Below are 26,265 nucleotides of genomic sequence, written 5' to 3'. Positions count from 1 at the left end.
ACTTCAGGAGCTGACGTTCATCCCTGCACTTACTGCTCGAGTGGAGCCACTTTGGGGTCACAGTGACAGATGCAGTGGTAGGAAAAAAACCAGAATATCCAATAAACAACACAGCAAAGTGACTCCTTCGTGTCAGTCCATTCCATATGAGCTCCCTGCTGCTGCACTGGGGTCCTGAGCCAGGCTGGCAGGAGCTGCAGGAGCCATGGCACAGCATCAGTGACTTCCCCAGGTATTAAACTTTTTTTTTTCCCCCTCTTCCTTCAGTCAGAGTTAGGATTGAAGCACGAGAGATGGATTTTGTGCTCAGACTCGGTTGTTTATTAATTCTTATTTAGAGTATAGTGAGTTTTACAAGTTAAAATGACAACATGGAGGTGTGTCTCGCTCATTGCAAGGTCTTTTAAGGCTTAACTATCCAATTAAAAACTAATATTTATATTATTTATACTTTTGACACAATGACCAAACACCCATGACCCACAGTGTGGTATCCTCTATCCAACCAAAAGCTATTACCTAAAACTAAGAAGGAATAAAAAGGAAAAAAAAGAAAAGAAACAGCCACTTCCCCATAACACCCATCTTGTCCCATACTCATTGCTATATTCTAAAACCCCAAATTCCAAACTCTTTCCCATGTGATATTACACACTACTACTCAAACTACACAGCAGTGATTCCAACCCCATCACTCAAATTTTGGAAGCTTTCTCCAAGGCCTCAAGTCAAAAGAAATGTTCTTTTGAGGGTCAGTGCCAGAAAAGCACAGCAAGTTCAACACTCCCAGGCTTCAGGGTTCCAACACCCAGGAGCACCCAGGGACTGGAGGATGCTGACAGCCAATAAAACACCCACACTGAGCCCAAAACAGGCACTGCCAGGAGCAGCAACCTCAGGGAATGGTGTCTCCACACCCTCTGTGTGCACAGCTGAGTGACACTATCAGCTCCAAAATCACTTGTGCATAGTTTAGAATTGCTTGTACCTTCAGTGCAAGAAGCTGAAAGATTCCTGGCACCAGCACAAAGCTCTGGAATCCTACATTTCTTGCCTCCAAGGGTTTTCCAACCCCTGAGACACCTTGGCAGCCTTGTGGCAGCCAAAATCAGGCTCTTGGTTCCCCTCCCCAAATGCACAGCCAGCTCCCCCCATCACTGCTGAAAATGGTCACAAAAGGGAAGAAAAAAAAAGCAAAACAAAATCATCCCATGCAGCAAAAATGGGCCTAAAAACCAATGGAATAGTCAAGAAGTTACCACTCCCTTCAGATCATTAATGCACAGCCTGAGAAAGAATGTCAGCAAAACTGCAAAGAAAATGCAGGTTTTTGTTTTTAAGCTGTGCAAGCAGTAGTTCTGAAAAAAAAAATTAAAAATCAGCTTTTCTCCAGTTTTGTTTTCCTCTTGAAATCTGTCAGTTTGAATCATTCCTCTGGATCAGGAAAGTGCTTTATGATCCTCCATCCCCAAACCCAACAGCTTTGCTCGTAACGCCTTTAGAAAGGAAGGGAAAAAAAAAAAAATCTTTCTGTTCTCTTTCTCCATCCTCAAAGAGGCTGGTTGGATTCCTGATGCTCCAGCATATTTCTGTCTTTTACCACACTTCAAGGCTATTTTTTCCCTGCCAAAATATGCAAGGAAAAGCAACACAAGCCCTGCAGCTTTGGGGGAAGGGCCAGCCCTGCAGCTCTTATTATCTTTGGATGGGAAAAGGGAGACAGACAGAGACACTGTTGATGCCTTGGATATTTCTAGATCCTACCAATGTCCTACCAAGGAAGTCTGAAACATAAATGCCATTGGAAACATCACATGGGCCATTAAAAAAAACACTCTAAGAGTCTAATTTGCTTATTATCAGCATCTGAAGCTCTTGGAACCAGCTGGAATATTGTGCTGGTTACACAGCTCACAATTTAAAAATTTAAACCAGCACCAAATCAAAGCTGGGGGTTCACATCTTCCTAAACACGCCCCTGGTGTCAAACATTTTATGGATTTGAACATTTCCTCCTGTTTGGGATGTGACCTGACATCCAGCTGTGCATCCAGCCAGAGCAAGACTCGAGGTTTGTGTTCCTCTCTCACAGTTCACAACCTGGCCCACGATTTTGTGACGGAGCAGATAAAAGTTTGGCATTGACCAATTCACAGCTGTGTGATGGTTTGACAACACAAAGCTCATTTTGTGGGATCAGTCCCATCCCCACCCTGCCTCTGCCCTGCCCAACAAAGGCAGAATTGCCAAGTGCATCAACCCAAACCACCATGGCTGTGATGATCCATTATCCCTAAATCCACAGCTCAGCACTGTGGATGCTCTTCTCCAAGGACACATTTAAAATGGGGGGTGATATTAATTGCTCTGCTGAAAAGTCAGTCAGAGAGCAAGCACAGCTTCAAAGATTAATTTAATTCCCCCAGAACAAGACATAAAGTCCTTAAGTCTGTTTTCCATTAGAAAAAGAGTAGCCCAAAGAGATTCCCATTGTTCTCCTGCTCCTGGGGTCAGTTTCCCAAACTTACATCTCAGCACAGTGGGTCTGGATGGAACCCAAGGAAGCCCCCAAAAATGCTGGGCTTTTGGAAAATGAGAGTTTATAAAGCATCACTTTTAGGCCCTGTTACTGAGAGGATTTCCCACACGTTCCCTTGCAGTGATCCCAGCACAAATTCCCTGTCAGCCTGAGGATGTGACACCCTGTAGGTTGTAGACTAAGGGATACAGCAACCACATGGGAATGGCAGGAGTTTGACAAAGCACACACAGACTGCCTTTAGCTCCCCAGTTTCAGCACCAGTGTCCCACACACCTGGGGGACAGAGCAGGTAAACAGGATCAGAAAATCCCAGAATGGTCTGGATAGGAAGGGACCTGATATTTTCTCATTCTACCCCCTGTCAGAGGCAGGGACCCCTTCCACTGTCCCAGGCTGCTCCAAGCCCCATCCAACCTGACCTTGGACACTTCCAGGGATCCAGGAGCAGCCACAGCTTCTCTGAGAATTCCATCCCAGTCTCTCACCACCCTCACAGGGAAGAATTTCTTCCCAATATCTCATCCATCCCTTCCCTTTGGCAGTGAAAGTCATTCCCTGTGTCCTGCCCCCATCCCTCTCCAGCTCTCCTGGAGCCCCTTTAGGCAGTGGAATGATCTCTGAGCTCTCCCTGGAGTCTTCTCCTCTCCAGTCTGAACACTCCCAATTCTCTGTCTTTCCCAACAGGAGCTGTGCTCCAGCCCTTTTATCACCTCCATGGCTCTAAAACAACACCAGCTCCAGGCTGCTCCCATCCCTGGGGCATCCCCAGCCATCAGCCCCATCCCCTCCAACCAAAGGAAAGCTGTCAGGATTTCACCCACAGCTCCACAGAACAACGGGCATCTGTTCACCGACCGCCCCGCGACACAAACCCAGACTTTGCAGAGTTTATCCAGAGCAATTCTTTCCAGCTCAGGAAAACCGAGGCTCCCTGGCTGAGGGACAGCCCCTGCTGCTCCTGTGCACGTCGGCTGTGCTGCAAACTGCCCCCAGCAGCCATGCAGATGGCAAAAATATTCTTTTTTTAAAAATCCTTTTGAGCAGCATCTCGCTGAGATGGTCCCAGGGGAGGAGTCTGGCTCAGCACGGGTCTGACAGGAACAGGACTCGCTGTGCTGATGGTCTGGGAAATCCCTCCCACCCCTCACAGATGTTCCTGCAAACACTTCTGCTGATGGAAACGACACCTCCGTGCTCAGATGAACATATGGCTGCTTTTGTACCAGCACTGCTTCAATCGTTCCTGCAAGGTGCTTTAAGGACAGGCTGGACCACAAAAGGATCATTACAAATATTTTTTATGAAAAAATAGGCTCTAGGGTTTATTTTTCCCCCTGCAGTGTCTGGGTATGAGCTTTGGAGCTGCGGTCCAGGTGCCTGGCTCGAGGACACAAGCTGTCCCCTGCTTCCCTGGGTATCCAGCTGGAAAAGGTCCAGAGAGCTCTAATTAACCAAACTGCTCGTTTACCTTTACAAGGGCTGCACTGGAGAGGAGGGAGAGGTGCTGTGCCCTGTGAGGACAGATGGATGCAGAGCTGTCAGCTCACACAGGGTCAGTGCAAACCAGCCACTCCAATGGTTTTGTGGCCAGGAGGACAAAAAGGAGAGTTGAGAACACAAAAGTTCATTGAGACAAGAGCAGATTATCAACACCACAACCACACCAGGAAAGGGTTTGCCAAAGGATGCTCCAGCACCCCAGGCTCACCACAGATCCCTTCTTTCCTCAAGGGCATCCAGGTCCCATTATACATAAACCCAGCTCTTCTCAAAATAAGGTTTTACCATATGAAAGTAAAAAACAACCACTAGAAAAAGGACCCTCCAGGTAAAACAGGAGCAGGGAGCCCAGGTAAGACTCTTCCAGAGGGAAACAATCCAGCTACAGAACCACAAACAGTTTGAGGCAACAGGAGAGAATCTGGATAACAGGGAACACGTGGGCCAGTGAAAAGGGGGTCTATGGCTAGAAATAATTCTGAAAAAGGACAAGGCAGGAGAGTGGGACTAAGAAAGAAACCCCACCAGGACTAACGCAGAGCTGCCTTTCAGTGCTCCAGCCCTTGTGTTTTCTGGCCTTATTTGTGAAACACAAATAATCCAGCCTTCTCAGTAAGCAGCCAGATCCGGTGGAATTACATGTCTGAAAACCCTCAGTAAACAGAGGGAAAGCTGTGGAAACACAGCTTAAGGCAATGTGCACTAACAAGGGGGCCTTTATCACCCAACCTGGCACAGGGAAGCTGCTGGCCCTGGCTGGAGTCTGTGCCACTGCTGTGCTCCAGGGGCTGCAAGGGATACCCCCAGCTCCATCCACTGATTCTCCCTCCTCGTGGTGCAGGTGGGACCCACTGGAAATGGGCAGGAGAAGGGATGATGAGGGAACATGCAGGAACCATCCCCCCCTCAGCACTGAGCATCTGCCTTCACCTCTGGATAAAATGCCTGCAATGCTGCTGACATGCACCAGGCTAGGCATGGGAGAGAGGATTTCCAGCCACATCACCCACTGGAAAGAGCAGCAGGCAAGAGCTGACCCCATTTCAGGGAGTTGATGGAAAATGCCGAAATCAAATCCAGCTCACCCAGAAAGCAGGAGCTCAGCTACAGGAATGAGGGAGAGCAATTGTCTGGCCAGACCAGAGGATCAGCATGCTCCCTTCTGGCTGGAGGATCTAAGGATATGAAAGTATTTTCCAGACCAAAAACATACGCAGTTATTTTCAAAGATCTCCTGTTAAGGAGAGCCCTGTTCCTACAGGAACAAATTTCCACCTCTGCAGAAAAGCTGTTCCAAGCCTTTTGCAAGGAAACCTCAGAGCAGAAGGGTCTGCAGAGTATTTCCCCCTTTATCCACATCTGCCTGGGTGAGGCAAATGCTCCTTGCATGCAGGATGAACAGGGGGCTCACATTTTTTTCACTCCCTCCTTTACTCACATGTAGGGTGGCAAAGCCACTGCTGCCTCCTGCTTCCACAGTGAGCTCAAAATAAATTATTATACTCACTCCAAATAAATTACTGTACTCAGCTCAGACACCTCAGCTCTTGTTTCCAGGCTATTCTTGACCAAAAAGAAAATAACTCAGAAAAATTCAGGCGGAGCTTTATTTCTTTTTCCCTAACCAAAGAAACTTTCCTTCTACTTAAACCTGCCTGATGACAGGAGGAAAGTCAGGGCTCCTGATGAAGAGCTGCAATCCTCTGTGAGTGTCAGATAAAGAAAAATAAAGTCTTCCAAATGCATTTCCTGAGCAGGGACCTGCAATGTGTGACTACAGAATCCCAGGATGGTTTGAGTTGGAGGGGACCTTAATGATCATTTCATTCCACCCCCTGCCATGGCAGGGACACCTTCCACTATCCAGCCTGGCCTTGGACACTTCCAGGTATTCAGAGGCAGCCACAGCTTCTCTGAGCACCCTGTACCAGGGCATCACCACCCTCTGAGCAAAGAATTTCTTCCTAAGATCTCAAAACCTGCCCTGTCAATTTAAAACAACTGGAAGGTTCAGTCCATGATGAGGACTGATACAGAAGGATGGGAAAGACAAAGCAGGAGACTGAATATTCTTCCTACATTTACACTTCCAGCAGTACAGGTGCCTTTAAAGCCACACTGAAAGACATCAGCACATTTCTACATCAGGTTAAGAGGCACCATCCAAGCACTGCACAGCACCGTGCCCACACCACACTCTGTGCTCACTGCAGCATTTTCTGTCCAGAGACCTCAGTGTGAATCCATTCATCCTCCCAGTTCCTCTTACAGAGGGAGGAGAGGACCAAGAAACAAACCTGGGCTAAAGATGAAACCATCCCACTGAGACTGCCTTCAGCACAAACCCTACATATTTTTTAATTTCTTTCCCCCAGACCTGCAGAGAAGTGTGTTTGCAATAGGGAACACACTAAAGGTCAAGCATCAACCTGTGCCTGCCCAGGCAGGAGCTGTGTGCTGTCCAAGTCCACACCAATGTGATATTTTTGAGCCCAGAAGATCAGGTTTTACCACCTGAATGCAAGAACAGGACAAGGTTGATATCTGGGATGTGGGTCACTGATCTTGAGACCCTGCAAGAGCTGCTCTCACCACTTTTCTTCCAGTATATCTTCCCCCAGGTCCTGCAATTCCTGATGACTTGACTGGGAAGCAGGAGCAGGGATGTCACAGGGGAGGTGGATTAAGCATGAGAAGGAGCAGGAGGAGCAGCTCCAGCCACTGCAGATGCCCTGCCCCACTCCTGCCCCATGGCACAGCCACTCATCCTGTGCCTGCAGGAACCAGCTCCTGAATTTAAAACAGCCAGAGAGCAGCTCTGAAACAGCAGCCAAGCCTCTGGGATATGTGTGTGCCAGGAGAGGAAGGGAACACACCCCCACTCTTCCCTTCAGCTTCTCTTGCAGTCCTGAAAACAGCAGCTCTAAGGGGTGTGGATTAGGGGCATCAGCTCCTAGTCTGGGATAGGGATCCCACAATCAGCAAAGGATCCCTTGGAGCCATCTCACAGCAAGCCTGGATGGGCAGGCAGGCACCTGCACACCCAACACACCCAGAATTCCCATCCATCCCCCTTCCAGACTGCAACTATGCACCAGTTTAGGCTGGAGAAGCCTTGAGACCCAACACTGGCACAGCCACCACTAAACCTTGTCCCCACATGTCACATCCACACACCTCTGGAACACTCCAGAGATGGAAGCTGGAATTCAGCCATCTGTCTGCACAAGGTCTCCCCAGCTGATGTTCTCCTGAAGGGTCTCCAAAAGACTCCAGGTCAGAGCCAGAGGGGACCCCTCTCCTGAGGTGGGATCCACCTGGGAATCCCTTGACTTAGGCTGATGCAGCCTGGTCCTCTTGGGATGTCAGTGCAGAACCTTCCACAGGAATCTTGGCTTGCACATGGACCAACGTGTGCTAGAAGAAATAAATGCACAGAGTGGAAAAAAAGAAAAATGAACCCAAGAATCCCAGAATGGTTTAAGTGGGAAGGGACCATAAAGACCATCTCATTCCAGCTCCCCTGCCTTGGGCAGGGACACCTTTCTCTACACCAGGTTGTCCCAAGTGTGAGCTCCAGCTGTTATTTCAGACAGAAAATGCTTCCTCTCTCATGGCAGCACAATAAAATGAGATATTTCTGTGGCTTCTACTCCGATGGGAAAACGGCCAGAGCTGAGAAATGTGTGGCCACAATGAATCCTGAGTGAGCCCTTGCCATGCTCCAGCACCAGGGAACAACACTGTCCTTTAGCCCTAAGCAGGATTTCCCCTCCTTTTTTCACCTCATTACTGCACCACCAGCCACAGAGACATCTGAAAAGAAGAGTGAACAGCACTGTAAAAAATCTGTTTTTTCAAAAGTAGCCAGAACACTGTACAGTTCAATTCATCCTCTATTTGATTGTTAAGAGGAAACCAAAATTTTTAGACAGAGGAGGAGAATTGCAGCAGCTCCAGCTCCAAGTGTCCAGTTCCACCCCACAACCCTAAAGGTTTTTCCTAAAACCACAAACCCTTTTTGCTCAGGAGTGAGGATGCACAGCCTGTGCTACCATAGCCCTCATCTCCCTAAACACATCTCTAATGTGATTTAGTGTTTCCACCCTGCCAAAAGCACCTAAAGCCTGAGAGAAGAGGGGCTGCAGCATCCCTGCTCCCTCCCTGGCATGCAGGACACAAAGCCACTCACCCTCTAGGCCCTGTGTAGGCTGAGAGGGAAGAAAGGAAAATCCATTAAAAAAAGTTATAAAATCTCCATCCTAAATGTAGAAATGTAGGATGGAAGAAGGAAGCTGGGTGCACAAGAACCCCACAAAATGCAAAGAGGATTATGTGAGACCCACCCACAAGTCAGCCTCAGAAGAACTCAGCAAGAAGCAGCAGGGCTAAGAAAGGAGGGAAAACCACTGCACACATCCCCTGGTTTTTACAAGCTTTTTCCAACTGCAAAAATAAAAACAGCCTGAGCAAATTTAGCAAAACATGTCAACAAGTTCTATGTTATAGCCCAGACACACGTGGTCTCCTCAATAAGATGAATTTTTAGAAACATTTTGCAAAACCTGTTGGTGTTGGGGGCCTTTTCTTTTCTAGCTCCTCACAAGCATCCTGGAGACTTTAAAAGAAAAAAAAAAAGGCCATTTTTAGACTTGCATGTGCAGAGAGGACTAAGAGAGTGTCACCACGTGTCTGAGATGTTAAATCCTCCAAAACCATATGCTGATGATTGCTCTAACAAAAGGGACTGCAATGATAAAAGGAAGCCTTATGTTCAAGTACCCGTTAGTCGTGCAAGATTAGAAATTACCTCACAATCCAATCTTTATAAAAAGGCTTTAAAAGCACAGGATTTCTCCTTAATATGAAAGCAATGAACTGATAGCTACTCATTATTGAATTACTCATTCAGATTTAACAGCAGCACAAAGTACAAAGCTTCTCATCTTCTGTGTCCTCTTGTCAAACTGCAGGGGGAAGGACAAGAGGCAAATAAATCCCATGGGATTCACATGTAAACCCCACTCCCAGAATCACAGAATGGTTGGAAAAAGACCTCTGAGATCACTGAGCCCCACCTTTGTCATCATCTCCCCTCAACTGAGTTCCACATCCAGTCATGATGTGAATGAACACTTGAACACTTCCAGGGATGTTGAGAACCTCCAGGGATGGGTCCCACAAGAACCTGAACGTGAGGTCAAGGATTTTACTGGCTGACCAGCATATCCCCAGGGCAGGAGAAGTTTAATTATGGAAAAAATGGGCCACTCACTAAACAGCTTGTGCCAAAACTAGTGCTGATCAAACACAAAGGAGTGGGTGGACACCTCCATGCCCAAGACCAAGGGGGCCAGACAAGCCATCCCCTGAAATAGCTCCTTCCAACCTCCTCCTCCCAAACCTGGCTTTGGTTTCAGCTCCAGCTGTTCCCTCACAAATTGCTCCTCCTTAAATAGTCTCCCTTCCTCCTTCCTAGGGGAGGATGACAGCAGGCTGCACTATCAGGAGAAAGCTAAAATAAACTTTCACTAGGATGAACATCCCACTAGCAGCTGTATTACAGTGAAATGCAACCACCTGGAGGGTTAACAAATATAGGGGTGGATTAATACAGACACTGAAATTTATCAACAGATTGAACACTTCATTTCTGCAGTGAATTTCCTGGAAAGGAGGAAGGTGGGAGCACCCACAAAATAAGGACTACACCACCCAGGCAGAACAGCATGAAGCATCAGGAAGAAATTCTTCCCTGTGAGGGTGGGACAGGGCACAGGGTGCCCAGAGAAGCTGTGGGTGCCCCTGGATCCCTGGAAGTGTCCAAGCCATGGGGCTTGGAGCAACCTGGGACAGTGGAAGGTGCTCCTGCCCATGGCAGGGGGTGGGAAGGAGATGATTTTTCAGGTCCCTTCCAACCCAACCATTCCTGTAATTCTCCATCTGCAGCACCAATGCTGGAGGAGTGTGAGGATACAGAAACAGGAAGGAGCTAACCATGTTCTTGTGATTTACCACCCAATGCACAAAACTAGAGATAATAAAGCAAAGCAAATCTGAGGTGCATCTTTGGGGCAGAAGGCAAGTGCTTCAATACCCTAAGTGAGTGTCACTGCACACATCCAAAGTCTTTCCAAGTGATTTCTGGAGAGGTGGTTGCTGCAGTCTGGCTGTCTGCAAATCAAGCACTCAGCAACACTGCAAAACCAGCTATAAACACACCTGCCATCTGAACGTGGTAGACAGGAAAAAAAAACAACCAGGATATTGGGATTACCCTTGGAAAGACCAACTGTCCCTTCCAATCCACCAGAAGCAACAGCAACGTGCTGCAGAGCAAGTAAGGATTTGTATCAACAAAGCCAAGCTAGAGAATCAGTTTGTGCTCAAGTTGTGGCTCACCACCAAAAAGATCCATCTCAGGAGAAGCAGAGGATCAGATACAGCTATCTCCAGAAGTTGCACTGTTTATCTGGGTGCAACACACAGTTCCTCCATAGGATAAGGTGGTGGGATGTGATAAATGGTAAAGCCATCCCCAGCAACGCCAAGGCATTGTGTCTGTAAAACACCCACCTCGTGCAACACAGCAAACACACAGAGGGAAAAGCAGTGGGTGATATGAGGGGAAAAAATGAGGGGGAAAAAAGCCCACTTCCTTCACAGGATTTATTTTTAAATGATGGTTGCTCAAGGCTGCTCGGGGATTCAGGCAGGAGCAGCTCCCCATGAGGACGAATGGTGACTCAGCAGGTAAAAGCTGTCAAAAACACATGCAAAAATGGAAATGATTAAAAAAAAATCAGGAGGAAAAGCTATAAATACCTCAAGCAGTTCTGCTTTGTGCACTGTTTGGATGCCAGTGGCTGCAGATGATGCTCTGCAAAGCAGGGGAACCCCATTTGTGGGGAGTTCCCTCCTCCAAGGGCAGGAGCCACCGATGTCACCGGGATCCCTGACCCCAGGAACCACTTTGGGATCTGTGTCTGCCCCAAATTCAGTGGGATCCCATGGGATCCAATCCCACTGAACTGCAGATGGGATGCTAAAGACAGCCTGGCACCCCAAGGCACATCCTGCCCCAGCAGTCTTTGCTGCACAGAGGACAGGAGTGAGACTTTGTAATGCACACTCAGACAAAAATACCTTTTTTTTTTTTTACACTGCCTTTTTTTTTTTTAAGTTTTAAATAAAAGTCAAAAAGCCCAGCCAACATGAAAGGCTGGATAAACACTCCTCCTTTCCCCAGCAGAAATTACAAAAATGCCTTTGAATTTGTTTTGGCAAGAAACAATGTTTTTTATGAAAGAGCTTCATTGAAAAGTCACAATTTGGAATGTATTCATCTATTCTACATCTTAAAAAAAGTTTTAATTACCACTTTAGGAGTATTTTGACATAGTTTATGGTTTGTTAGATTGTGCTGTGTGTTACAAATGCCAAACACACCTTTTGGAAGTGCCTTATTATTGTATTAATGCAAAATGGGGGGTTTGTGCTGCCGAGACTCGTGAAAAATAATAAATTAATTCCATTTGGAGAAAACGCTGCCATTTATAACCCAGCAATTAAGAACAGATTTAATTTTAGATATTGCTGCATTCTTCAGCTTATCAAGTTATTCAGCACCAACACTGGTGCTATCAGTGTATGCTCAGTTCTTTAAAAAACAGACCCAGGCCAATTTCTCACCCCTTAAATTAGCGACGCTAGACATGAAAAGTTAATGCTGCTTTCCTCTGCAACATATGGATTCTGCTGGAAAAAAAAAAAAAAGGCAGCACATGCTGGGATTTCTACTATAACAGGCCAAGTTTTATCAGCCACAAGCACGTAAGGAGTTAACAAAAAACCCCAAACCTCAATGGAGTGAAGCAGTGTTCGAAAACCAGGGGGTGTAGAAAACAGCCCAAATCCTGGCTCTGGGGGGGATACCCACAGCCCCACCTCCCTCCCCAGGGCCAGGCAGTGCTGCAGCAGGTAGGAGATGGAGGAAAACCCTTCTGATTTGGCTGTGGCTCTGCCCAGCAGGACGGTGATGCCCAGGGAGGGCTGGTGCCATGGGCAGGGCTCCAGCTGGCACCGAGGGGATGGGAGGCTGCTGGCTGCATCCCACGGAGGGAAGATCACAGCACAGCCCAGGGACCAGCACCTGCATCCCTGGCAGGGATGGGGCAACCCCAGGGCTCCCTGAGAGCCAAAAGGAAGCTCAGTGTCCCCAGAGCCTCCCCTGGGGCAGTGCACAAAGCACTCACTGTCACCACCAGCAACCTCAACACCATGAAAACACTCTGTGGCCAAGGGAAGGGAAACAGGAGCGAGGAGATGGGAATTCCCCTTCCTCCATGAGTCCTCACAGTGTCACCAGCTCCTGGTCACCTCCAGCAGCAGGAGACCACAGTGTTTGGGAAGAAGAGACACACACAGGTTGTGGCAGCAATGCAGAACTTGGAAAGCAAAATGAACACATGTGGTAAGGGACAAGGAGGGGAAGAGTTCTCTGATGATGGCAGTGGAGAGCCCAGGGCATCCCCTGCAGCACTGAGGTGACATGGTGACACCTCTTTGCTGTTGTCACAGCAGCACAGCTGCCAGGACACGCTGTGGCATCCCCAGGGGTGGCCTGACCAAAGCCAGGAGTGTTTTTGTCACACGGATGCTGTGGGCTCGCTGCAGGAAAAGCAGGATAATGCTCTGGGCTTCTTGTTACACAGAACAGGCAGCACACCCAGAGCTGTGTGAAAACAGTCAAGTCTGGGGGTTTTGACATCAAGATGATGAAGGTAAGACTCACCACAATAAGTCTTAATAGTGCAACAAGAAGATTCTGTGAGGTGTTGAGGGGATTCCCCCCAAAATCCCAGCATCAAACAGGGACAGAGCAGCAGAGCTCACACAGAACAACGCAGATCCTGGGAGAAAAGCTGTCCCCATCCTTGGGATAACCATGGGTAAACCCAGATAAACCAAGGGATGAGGACTCCAAACCCCCAAAAGATCCAAGGGCACCTTCACCACACCTTGATGTGCCACAATCCCTCTTGGGGCACACGTGAAAGCAAGCAAAACTAAATTAAATCTCAGTTTTTATAGGGCTCCCCCTTCTCCTTGGACAAAAAAAAAGGAAAAAAAACATCCCCAAGCACATATTTTTATTTATCAAGATTCCAGCAGTCTCTTTTCCTGCTCCATCCCTCTCAAAGGCTGTACTGAGGAGGATTGCTACACTAATTGTAAGTCTATGGAGAAACAGGCTTTCCTCTGCTTTCACACTGGAATTAGCTACGCTCAGCCTGACCTTGCATTATTTTTAAGCTCTGCAACATTAAAAGAAAATTAGAGAGACTTGTTAAATCCCTTAAAAGGTAAAATAACCCTGTTGCTCCAGGTTTACACACACAAAAAAACACAAACCCAAACCAAAAACGAGCTCTTAAATCACAACTACTGCTTTAATGTGGTAGGATTTAGTTTTATATTTTAAATTCATTCATTTCTTGTTCACTCAAACAATCACCCCAGCTTTAACGAGCTCTCCCTATGAAAACTCCAACTACAAAGGATCACATTTGCTCTTGTTCCAGATCTCCACACACCTCAAAAGGAAATCCTAAAGCATCGTGTGCTTCTTAGCAGCCAGATTACCAGCTTTTAATCCTCTCTGCCAGATGTATTTTTAATCTTTTTGCGTGTAATAAAGCAAATTAGTGTAATTGTACGGGTAAACTGAACCAAAATAGGCACATAGGATTTTAAAAAATCTGAATTTGGTTATGTTTTGCAGATCTGGCAACTAGCAGAGCTGGGGGCTGAATCAGCCCTGCAGGCACTGGTAGAGGGAGAAGCTGCTGCAGGGTGAGTGAGGAGCTTCATCACCCTTGGCCACAATCACAGGCTCATTTCTCCTGTAAGAGACCACAGCAGCTCTTGGATGAACAATCACAGCATGGTTTGGGTTGGAAGGGACCTTAAAGACCATGGGCAGGGACAGATTCCACTGTCCCAGGTTGCTCCAAGCCCCATCCAGGTTGCTCATCCCTCTGAACTGACTCAGGTCTGGCTGTCTCAAGCCACCCCTGTAACTCATTAAATGGATTCTTGGCTATAGATGGGATATTGGGAATAAATTCTTGGCTGTGAGGGTGGTGAGGTCCCAGCACAGGTTGCCCAGAGAAGCTGTGGGTGCCCCTTTAGGTATTTTCTCACAGAAGCCACCCTGCTACCAAAACTTGGCCAGGCAAACCCAACAGAGCCCAGGGAAATGTGTCCTGCAGGCAGAGAGGATTCTGCAGCAGTTCAGAGGGTGTGGGCTGGACCCCCAGATATCCCACACTGAGATTACTGACAGCTCAGGGCAGGGGGAGAAGACACCAACTATTCCTGCTTTAAAAACAGAAACCAGCTGAACACCAATGCTGACATCCAGCTTGGCTTCAGGAGGGATTTAAAGAACTTGGGCTCCTTCATTCCCTAATCCCACACCATGCTTCCCCACTACCAACCAGGATGGATTTCTAACAATGTAAAAGCATCTGCCCACATTTTTGCAATTATTTCAGACCCAGCAGAGAGCACCCTCCCCTTTCTGTAGGGTTAATCTAAAGAACAGTTGCCAAAATGCTGAGAACACAGTGGAACAATAGCTCCTCTGATGAAATTCCTTCACTCCATAGAGAAACCAGTATCCTCCAGCTGCTGTGGCTTGTCCAGAGAGATCTCTGAGTGTTTACCCGCTCCCATAAATAAAAGGAAAAAAAAAAAAAAAAGATGACAAACTCAAAGATTTGGGTGCAGTTTGCAAAAAATGACTGCAGAGCCCTACCATCTAACCACAACACAACTTTTTATTAATGCAACATTTGTCTTGTGTGAAATATAAACCCAGGGCATCAGTGGAGGGAGGGAGGGTAGCACCTGTCCCAGGGACAGAGACTCACTAAACTTATCAGCACAGAGACCACTTCCAGCAGCTCCATCCCTTTAAATCCTCATTCTCAGAGGAATCTCTGATCAGTCATTTATAAAAGCTGGGAAGCCAGGCTGGACAGCTGAATTACAGCAGCTATTATCCACATATGCCTGAATACCAGCAGACACCTTTATTTATAAAGGCTCTCCGCCTGACCGAGATTTGACATCGGCTACAAAAAGCACTCAGCATCCAACTGGCTGCTCCAGAAGAATGTGAGGAGAGGTTGGCAAGCAGGGGCTAAGCAGACACCTCTGCACAGCTTCCCTGCTGCTGCCATGACTCCTAACCCAGCAGGTTTAAGTAATTGATTTCCTGAGCAGACACACAAAGTTGCACACCTTTGCCTCTTCTGCTATGGATTCAAATGCATTGTTTTCCCCTCATCTCTAATTCTAAAATATTTGGAGTATTTTATCAGGCCTATCCTCTCTCTTTTTAGGGTTCTGCACTTTACAAGATGCTGTTCACCTTTAGGCACATCCCCATCTGTGAGCTTTGAGTTTATTTTCCATGAAAATTTGGAACCCAGAGCACACAGGTAATACAAGTGCAGGGAGATGGGGAGGGAGAAGGTGATTAAAAAAAAACCCCAGTTGTTCTCAATGGATTTTCTTTAGCTCTAATGTCTCAGTGACAACCCCTGATAACAAAAAGTGACCAAAGTGTGAATTCTGCTTTAATTGACAGAATTCCCAGGAGCAGCACAGGGCAAACACAGCCCACAGGCTCAGCTGGGCCAAGGAAGGCTCTGAGCACCTGTGTGTTCCACCACACTCCTGCTCCACTGTAACAACCTGAATCAGGAGCTGGCACCTCTGCCAGGACAGAGACTGGATCCAGATTCCAGCAGGGCTCCAAGGGCTGCCCTGACCCTGCCAGCACAATCACTGTAAAGAAGGGATTTCCTTCCTCATTTCTCGTTTCTTAAGCAAAGACCATTAAAAGCATCCTCCAAAAACATCAGCCTGGAGAGGAGAAGGCTCCAGGGAGAGCTCAGAGACCCTTCCATGGACTAAAGGGGCTCCAGGAGAGCTGGAGAGGGACTGGGGACAAGGGATGGAGGGACAGGACACAGGGAATGGCTTCACTGTCAGAGGGCAGGGATGGGTGGGAGATTGGGAATTGAGAATTCCTGCCTGGGAGGGTGGGGAGGCTCTGGCACAGAGCAGCTGTGGCTGCCCCTGGATCCCTGGAAGTGTCCAAGGCCAGGCTGGACAGGGCTTGGAGCAGCCTGGGACAGTGGGAGGTGTCCCTGCCATGGCAGGGGGTGGAACAAGGTGAACTTTAAGGTCTCTTCCAGCCCAAATCACTCTGGAAGTCTGTGATCCCTCCTGCTCCCAGCACCCCTGCACCCATCCCTCCCTCTGAGACTGAGCCTCAGCACAACTCTGCAGCTAAAACTCCCTACAGATGATGAAAATTAGAGAGCTGACAGCAGTGACCTCAGGCATCTCTCCCAGCACAACCTGGAGCTCTGGGGAGGTTTCTGGATGAGATCCCTGTGGTGCCACCCTGAAGCCCCCAGCAGCAGTGTCAGGAAGGAGCTGTGTGCTGTCCCTGAGCTGCAAAGCAAGTTGTTATGGTTACTGAAGGGTTTGTTGGGCTTTTTTTCCTCCTCTTCTAAAAAGAATTCTTATCAGTTTAACATAATACTACCAGTCAATAACAATTCTTATCTTAAAAGGTCACTCAGGTAGTTATAACTCAACATTTCATCTATGTTTGCATTATCTGGAGGGAAACAGCCAGGGGACTTTGTATTTTTTTTAATAATCCACTTCTTTGCAACTGTAAGATTTTAACAAACCCTACCCAGAACCAAGCTGACCCTGTGGCAACTTCAACACACTGGGGAACAGTCAGAAAAGAGGTTAAAAAAAAAAAAAAAAAATCACACTGATGTTTGCTGCATGAGAAACAAGTGGAATATCCCAACAGGAAAACTGAAAAACAGGAAAATGCATGGACATAGACTGCAGCTGCTGCAGAAACACCATGTTCTGCTTGTAAACCTCAGACCAGCCAAGTTTCCCCACAACAACTTGTGGAATTTTCCCTCCATATTTCTCTCCCCAGTTTTTTCCTTCTTCAATTCCCACTGCTGATGGGGGACAGAGAAAAGGGGACAACACAAAAAACCCAAAGATAAGAATTGATCTGTGATGTTCAGGGTTAAAAACACAAGTTAAAAAAATCTTTAAAAAGCAGCAGCATGGAAAGTGGGTTTTAAGATGCTTCCAGCTAAACCTGGTTAAACCTTGTTTTATCCACCCACTTAATTTCTTCTTTTAACAAAACCAAAACTCCAAACACAACACATGCCCATTCCCCACCTGGCAAGAGCACAGCCAAGGAACAGGAGAACTAACTGGTTAAAAGAAAAGCAGGTTTGTGGCTTGCCTTGAAACAAGTTGTATTAAAAAAAAGGCAATCTGGAATTAATTATTTGTGAGGATCAGTACCAGAAGAGAAGCTTTTTGAAGCACCCCATGCTTCTAAAGCAGGGCAGCCTTGCTTGAGAGCCAAGAGTGGAGCAGAGCTGCTGAATCCTGCAGATGACAGTCACAATATTAACATTATTTTAAGTCAAATAACATCTCCAGGCATAACAGTTCAACAAGCTGGGCCACATCCAGCTCCTGCAAGTAACAGGGAAGGCTTGCAGGGGTTGTGGCAGGAGCTGGCTCAGCCCTTGGTGCAACAGAGCCATCAGTACCATCCATCTGTTGTTTTCCATCTTGGACAACACAAACTGACTCTGAATTTGTGGTAGCACCTTACTCTGCCCTGTGGATTATTCTGACAGAACACAAGGAAGTGTTTGCACTGCAGCTCAAGCTCTGCAAATGCCCTGAGAGGGCAGCAGGCAGGGTTAATGGTAGAGAAATAAATTTTTTACATTTACACCCTGGGTTCAAGTCAGAGAGCAGAAATCTACAGGCATCATCAGCAAACTCCAGACAGGAGCACTGAGCCCAGGGAGCCTCAGCTGAGCTGCTGCACCCCACACCTGCACAGAGCCCACCAGAGAAACCAGGCTGAAATTCAGACAGCTTCACCAAAACCCCTGATAGAGCCACACCACAGAGTCACTGCAGGTAAATACACCAACAAAACCCCACTCTGGGATCTGATGGGTGAGCCTGGGCTGGTAAATCCTTCACTCACAGCCTCCTCTGCTTTAGCCAGATGTGTTTGTGTCCTGCAAGGAGAGCCAGGAGAAGCCCAGGCAGCTGCCTCACACAGCCAGCTCCTGCCAGGCACAAAACAAACTGGGATTCTGTCTCTGGAGCTGACACACTCACCCTGACCAGGCTCAGCACCTGGAACTAGAGCAAACCAAGCTGCAGGGCTGTGGATGAGACCCATGGTCTGCTCCAGCAGAGAAAATCCAGCTTGCAATCCCCCTGTGCCAGAAACACAACTCCCTCTGCCACAAAACCCCTTCCAAAGAACACCTTCTCCAGCAGAGAATCCCAGTCCTGTTTTGAGGAGATCCTGCCCTTCCACTTAGTGCATCTGCTCACTCCAACCTCGACTTTATTTGTGATTACTGGGCCAAGATGGAAAGCCACTGGCTTGGCTGTTTGCCATTGCCAAACTCACACTCAGTGATGACCTCTGCAACTCTGTGTGTCTCTTCTTAGGACCAGAGCACTGGCAAGATAAACACACCATTTTTTAAGGGAAAAGGGATGAACATGCAAGCCTGGGGATCCCTTGCATCAGACCTGCAGCCTCTTTTAGATCCCTCAGCAGCTCTTACGTAACCAGGAGTTAGTAAAATAGTAATTTTCTTGTTTATTTGGTGAAAACTGGAAATACAAAGGGCACATGCACACTCAGAGGCAGATTTGCAGAAACACACAACTCATGTGAGGGCTCATCCCACCACCCTAGAGGCATTTCTGCAGACAAAAAGGGCTTCAAACACAACAACCTGTGCTCTGTGTGGGCTCCTGCACTCAGCAGGCACCGTGCAAGGAGCAGGGAGGAAATTGGGGCGATTTGGGAGCCCCAAAACACAGCACTGCAGTGCAGCAGCTTCTCCCCTCTCTGATGAATCCAGCCCTGGGTTTGGGGTGCAGTGGCAGTGCCAGGGGTGCCCTTTCTCCCAGCAGTTATCTGTGGTAACTCTAGACACGAGCTCGACGCTGGAGTGCTGAAGCACTGACGGATGCATCCGAAAATAAAGCCAGCGTTCACACTAATTACTATTTCAGTTATGCTGATTGCAAACATAACTCCCAGCTCGGTAAGAAGTGGCTTTCATGGGCCACAAATGAAACCAAGGTGGTTTTTTTGATGGAATAAGAAAAAGGAAGGGCAAAGCTCGAGAAATTGTAGGGAGATGGGAATTTGCACGGTGAGCCACCACCTTCAATTGCTTCAGGGAAACTCTGCGGGAAAATTCAGCTGACCAAAGCATCAACTAATTTAAAAGCAACTGGTCTAATTGCAAATATGTAATTGGTGAAATGGGCATGCAGCTTTGCTCAGATTTTGAGGTCTAACACACCAGAGGATCATCCACCGGCAGCAGCCCAAGCTCCGCTTTCCCCACTCATCCATTTAATCTCGTTTGCAGATAAGTGTATTCACAAACCAGATTATTTTAATTGATGGCTCTACAGCTGGTTCCTATTCAGCTCTTGATCTAAAGCTGTCCTCGACCTCTCCCATCAATCTGTGTCCTGACAGTGATGCTGTGTGTTTCTTCCTCTTCTTCACCAACATCCCCTCTGCACCCACTCTGGTGTAGAGAAGTTCAGCTCTGCAGCTTTTCCAAGCTCAAATACAAGATTCCTGCACAGAAGGATTCAAGGAACAAGCTGGTCCAGGCAGAGGATTCCAGCTCAGGTCTGTGATGATGCATGAAATACTTCCCTGCATCTTTCACATGCACTTCAACAGTGGGATTTTTCCCATCTGAAGTCAGTGGGGAAATTAACCCTGGCATCAGGCCCCTCATTGAGCCATGAACTACCTGAGAAAATGGTTAAAAGGACACTGCAAAGTATGGAAAGGTCTCTGGGAGAAAGCAGCCCACCCATCAGCAACCCCCTCTTGCACCACACTGTGCTCCAGGCAGCAAAACAGGCTGTTACCATTACTTAACTTTTTTCTTTCCATTTCAAGTATCACTACCTAAAAATTACTACCTTGGCAAGCTCTGCCACCACCCATCCAAAAGACCTGGCCCTCATTAGCCCTGCCAATGGAGGAGACCTTGTTATTCATGTTGCCAACATTTTGGGAGCAAGCACAGGAGTTTCTCCTTACTCCTCTTACTGCAAGGGACACATGCCAGGAACGACAAGGGAAGGAGTTTTAAAGCAAATAGGAGAAAATACAAAACAGCAAAGTGCAAAGAGTCTCCTGTAGGTCCCAGCACTGGGGTGAGGGGGACAGCAAAGGGGAACCTTTGTAATGCCACACCACAGATCTTCCTCCAGCCTGCAGTGCTTCCCACAGCCACTCTGGAAAGCATCCCTAAAAATAAAAATAGCTTCGAATCACAAGAGAACACTGGGTGTGTAGCCTGGCTCAAAGCCCCTGGCTAACACCACTCTGTACTTCTGTATACCCCTCCCCTTGGTATTTTCCAAAAATCTCAGCACTGATAGCTTTTAGCCCTCAAGTTTGCAACCAAAACCTGGGAGAGGTTTGTGGCAGGAGGTCAGGCACCGACAGGCAGGTTAAAAGCAATTGTCTGACAGCTCAGCAGATCTGAGGTTTGCCCAGGTCACCCAGAGAAGCTGGGGCTGTCCCATCCCTGGAGGTGTTCAAGGCCAGGTTGGATGGAACTCTGAGCAGCCTGGGCTGGTGGAAGCTGTCCCTGTCTGAGAGGTTTGAACAAGATGATTTTTCAGGTCCCTTCCAAACATTCTGTGAGTCCCCTTGATGATTGTGTGATCCCAGCTCCCATTTTTTAATGAGCAGAGCTGGCAGGGCTGCTCACATCCCTCTCCAGGCAGAGACAAGTGTGTGGAATGACCACACAATGCCAGTGTCCAGCCCTGCACTTAGAATTCCCAACCACTTCCAGCAAGCACAGGCTAAGCTCCTCACCCCATCCTCCTCCTGGGCTCCTCCAGCCCAGCACTGCTCTCACACCAAGGACATTTAAACCAGAGCTCACCAATGCAATGCAACTGTAAGCCAAGAAAAAAATTTACAAATGAGAAAGACCTTCAAATTGGGCACTGGGATGATTTGCCATCAGTGGGTGGCACTGGAGATGAACTACAAAATTTGCACAGTGCAGGGCTAGCAGCTTTCTGATGGGTTGGGAGGCTGTGGCTAGGGTGGCAGCAATAGATGCAGGGCTGGAGCCACAGGGAGCTAAGGATATAAGCAGCAAGGTCTGCAGGAATATGTAATACCTTTTAATAGAGCAGCTGGTACAGTTGTGAAAAAAAACCCCACAAGCACACAAGCCCTCCTTTGAGCTGGTGCACCTTCATGCCTGGCCATTTTTTCCAGCTGCATCACTTGGTCTATTAAAAGACATTACTGCTCCCTGCAACCCTTGTCCCTTCCTTTGGCCAGTCCTTCCCAGGATGAAGAATGTAGGTCACCCTGATGCTCCCCTTGTGATACCTGACAGCCTGCAGAAATGAAATAAAGATTTTGGCCCTAATACATGGAGCAGAGAAAGTTTGTTGTCCTTCAAGGCCAAGAGCTTAAAGCTGTCACTGCTTCCATCAGTGCATGTGGGTGTTGGGACACCTGGAGGACCTCCAGGAGTCTTTGGGCACTTCTGTCAACCTTGCAGGAATGAGGAAGCCAGGGCTGGTGGGGTGGGACTGCTTTGGGAAAAAAAAACACAGAGGGATGCTGGAGGAGAAGAAAGCAGCAGCACATTCTGCACTCAGTGCCCAAAGCCTATGAACCATATTTCGTGGATACAGCCCCCACATCTCCTCACTGGGTCTGCAGCCCACAGAGCAGCCACAGCCAGCACCCCTGGGTGCCCCAGGAGGAGCACAGGTCCCATTCCCACCACAAGGCTCACCCCACTCCTGCCTGACCTTTACTGGCAGCTTAGAGGAGGTCGCTGTGTCCTGACAGCTCCGAGCAGCTGGGACTGAAGCTGCCCAGCAAGGCCAGGCTGGAAGGAAGGAAGGAAGTTATAGCAGGCTTTTAAATAGTGCTGTGCAATACCTGAAACTTCTATTTCTGTGCAGGGATAATATGGTTTCCATATTCTGCTCCTTCTCAGCAGACCAAGCCATTCACGCTCAAATTGAATTAGCAGCAACCCAAATTCTTCACCAGTTTAAACCATTAAAGCTCAGTGAAGGCACTGTGTAGGTCAGTCCCAAGCTGTACATTTCACCTAATGAAGAATGTATAGATGGCCTTCCATGCCTGCTTCCCACTCCTATTTCTGAGGGTCATACACAGCTGTACATAGCAGAGCCACATTGGGTTTGCAGTACTGATGAGGAAATCTCTATGAAAATACCCTCACACTTGGAAAAAAAACCAAGATAGGACTCCTTCTAATTAAATACATTTGCTTCTCTGTGGCAATTAAATAGTTAAAAAGAGTTATTTTTCTTCCTTGAGTTTTCCCCCCACATCTGCCATTCATCAGACCTCTCATATGGAGTCTACCAGGCAAGAAAGAACCTGGACACCTTTGCTGAAATGGGTTTTCCTCCATGCCTGGTCCACACACCTGAAGGCTCTGAGCACAGCAGCACCAGTCAGAGAGGATCTCTGAGCCCTGCTCTCCCTTTGGGACCCCTCCTGACCTCTGCTCTTGGTGATAATAACCCCAAGGATGGTGCCCATCCACCACAGACCACAGCAGGGCTGCCCCCTCCTCCCAAGCATCATCACCTAGGGGTAACATTCCAGTTTTCCCATCTCTCCACAGGGTTGGGGGCAAGCAACAATTCCTGCATGTACAAAACAACTCAATTCCCACGAGGAGCCAGTGTCATTCCAACCCCTGCTCCAGCCCAGCATGTTACACCCCTTCCCAGACAGCAGATTTCATGGAAAGGGAACATCCCCAGGGACACCAGTGGGGCACCTACAAGCAGGGAACCACTGCTTCCCAGTCAGCAAACACCAGGAAAATAAATGTACAGGAGCCACCTCAGGCCCCAGCCTGGGAAGGAATGGAGCCCAAATTAGTAATGCCAACACCAGGATCCAAAGAGTAACGACGTAACACAAGGTTTGATGACAACTTTGCTGTTCAGGACTTGGTGTGATTCCATTGCCAGGCAAGTGACAAGTGCCAGACTGCCAAACAGGCGTGGAACAGGAGAGATTTAGGGAATACAGGCAGCTTTAGGAAGGCAGTACTAACACAGGAGGCTAAAAGGTATTTCCTAACTGAGTCTGGTTACAAATCTCTAATCTTCCCTGCATTGCAACAGGATTGCCTGGCAGAGATTGCTCTGCAGGATGCAGGGATATGTCCATCCCATGGGAAAGCCACGCAGAGGGTGAGAAAGAGATGAGAACGAAGAACTCAACAGATCCAGGTTTTGGCATGGGAATTCCGAATGCCCTGGAGGAAGGGATCCTTTTTGGAAGGCACTCCAGGCAGAGCTCAGGCAGCTCCACCAAGGCAGGCAGGGCCAGGCAGGAGGCTGGACGCCAAGCCCTGCACACAGGAGAAATCCTCACGCCAAGCAAGGTCAGCGGGATTACAGGGGCAAGCAGGGATTGCTCACACGAGCGGAGATGGGAAGGGCCCAGCCCCTGCTCTGCACCCAGGCTCACACGGAGAAAATGCCACCAGACAGGCAGCCCTAGGTGACTCTGTGTCCAGAACCACTTCAGAGCCCTGCTTTCCTTCACAATTCGCCTTCCCTGGTGGCAGGAGGCAAATCAACCCCTCCAATCCCCTGGCCAACCGAGGGGATGCCAAATCCACAGCCGGAATGAAAAGCTGAGATGCCAATAAAAAAAATAAAATTAAAAATATATTGCTCACATCAGCTCGCAGAGGGAATCACAGCAAACCTGTGCTGAAGCTGGCACGGGGAGCTGCAGATTTATCCAGGAGCAGCCAAGTTTGGAGAATGTGTTCCCTCCCGGGGCCTCCCCACCCAAAGGGATGGATGAGGTTCATCCCTTCAGCTGTTTATAAAAGCAGCAGTATTTCGCCCAGACGCACTCGGCAGCATTCCTCCCTCTCATTCCTGCGAGCTATATAAGGGAACGGCCAATTCCAGCCCCGATCCCTCTGCGCCGGAGCAGCTCCAGGCTCGGTTTCCTGCAGAAGGACTTAAATCCGTCCTCGGTGGAGCACGGCGCTGCGCTGGACCTTGTCATCAAATGGCAGCACAGGCAGCTGCCAAATCCTGCCGGCTCGGTGCTCTAATAGGGAACAGCTGGAGAAGGACCCTGCATTCCTCCCGCCCCGTCCGCACCGGGGGCTCTGCTCGGGATCCGGCCGCAAATTTCCACCCATCACGGAACCCCAGCGCTGCTCTGCCACACAGCCCAAAACCCAACAGCTTGGGAATTTGGTGCTTAGGAATGAGGAGGTTGCTTTGCTTTGTCGTCTGGGATTTTTTTTTTTTTTTTTTTGAGAGGTGTTGGAGAAACAGAACTGTGCGGCTAAATGACATTTTGCCTCCCCTAGTGACCTTCTGTGTTGTAAAAACTCTACTTTAAGCAACTTGCATCCCTGTGTACATCCACACTTAGGAACACACCCCCCATAAATAAATACGGGAACACACGGCGCAATTCGCACGGCGCTTGTGCCATTCCAATCCTGCTCCAACTCCCGTTTACTTTGGAGGACTTGAGCAACTTGTAATGGCGAATAAATAAAAGAAAAATACACTTTCAGTAGCCTCGCACATTTTCTGTCCTGCACCCTCAGTAACATGAAACAGTCCACTCATATTTTCTTAAAGCTCTGCTGAAACACAAGGGGGTATTCAGAGCCGCAGGAAAAAAAAAAATGCGTCCAAACAGGATCTGAATGATGAAATAGGAATTGCCACATTTTACAGGAAAAAAAAAAAAAATAGGATAACCCAGTTGCCCAGACCTTTATACAATAACAGTTCGTCTGAGGTAGCGATGGGCTGCTTCTGCATGTTGCAGAGAGCAAAGCAAGCCACGTTGCCCAAAAGAAGCCTAGAAAATCCAGACTCTACGTGACCTGACTTACTTATTTCACAGGAAACTGCATGGAAGGAGGAAGGGGGGGCGCGGGGGGGAAAGGGAAAAAAAAAAAAAAAAAAACACCACCAATCATTCATGCTACCGTAGTTACACCACGCCATGGAGCGGAGTAGTTTGCTGTGAAAAACCAAACTGAAATAACCCAAACCCCGTTCGGAAAATCAAAACGCGAGCAGAGAAGAAGCGAGCTGGGGGGTTCCCAAACCGCACCCCCGTTTCTTGGTGATTTATTTATTAAAAATTTCGACAGAGCACCGCCCGAGAAGGGTCGCCAGCACTCACCGGGGTTGTTGGCCTCCCCTTCGAGGATGTGGAGCTCGGTGCAGTCTGCCAGGGAATGCTCGAGGCAGAGCTGGAGGAAGCGAGCCTGGGTCCGGCTGACGCGTTTGAGCAGGGAGAGCAGCGCAACAGTCTGCTCGCACTCGTTCCAGCCCTTGAACCACCCGGCCAGCACGCCAACCTGGTCTCGGAACATCATGGTGAGCCGGAGGGACAGCTCTGCGGGGAGAGAATAAATAACCGGGACAGCCTCCCTGCCCCGGCGCCGCTGCCGCCACCGTGCTCGGGTCAGGGGTGTTGAAAATAAAAATAATAATAATAATAATGATTAAAAAAAAAATCTCCTCTGCGACGCGAAGGGCGGGTTTGGTTTCTGGACGCGGCTCTCGGCCTGGGCTGGGTTTTGCTCCCTCTCTTCTGGCTTCGGTGCAGCGCTGGATTCCTGGAGGGAGGGAGCGAGGGAGGGAGGGAGGGAGGTGGTGGGGCCGAAAAAAAAAAAAAAAAAAAAAAAAGGAAAAAAAGCCAAAAAAAGGAAAATCCCAGCGTCAGGGCTGCAGCCAGCGAAGGGAACGACCTCCTCCCGGCGGGGGCTTCACACCTGGAACAGAGAGAGGAGGGGGCGTCAGGGGGGCTGCAGGAGGACGAGGGGGAGGAGGATGGGGAGGAAGGCTCGCACTCAGCCCGCTGCCTTCCTCCCACTCCTCACCCAACGCGCATTCCCACCCCGGCACCGCGATCCCCGCGCATCCAGCACCGCCATTTGGGATGGGATGGGGGGGAGCACCCACCACCACCCCCCCAA

At 48.5% G+C, this 26,265-nt stretch overlaps 1 protein-coding gene across 3 annotated transcripts in view; it reads right to left on the bottom strand.

Annotated features, from left to right (window-relative positions):
- The window catches only part of SAMD4A (sterile alpha motif domain containing 4A), a 94,652-nt gene that overhangs the window by 68,165 nt on the left and 222 nt on the right, over window positions 1-26,265 (bottom strand). For all 3 annotated transcript variants that reach the window (XR_004418246.1, XM_033062938.2, XM_033062937.1), the window contains exon 2: window positions 25,467-26,061. Coding sequence is in view for 2 of the 3 variants with exons in the window: in XM_033062938.2 (XP_032918829.1) it covers window positions 25,467-25,662 (196 nt within the window). In the remaining variant the exon portion in view is untranslated. The remainder of the gene's footprint in view (window positions 1-25,466; window positions 26,062-26,265) is intronic.

Source organism: Catharus ustulatus, chromosome 6, assembly GCF_009819885.2.
Source record: "Catharus ustulatus isolate bCatUst1 chromosome 6, bCatUst1.pri.v2, whole genome shotgun sequence".
NCBI classification, from domain to species: domain Eukaryota; kingdom Metazoa; phylum Chordata; class Aves; order Passeriformes; family Turdidae; genus Catharus; species Catharus ustulatus.
Note: the sequence above shows the minus strand (reverse complement) of the source record. Positions and strands in the feature narration are given on the sequence as shown.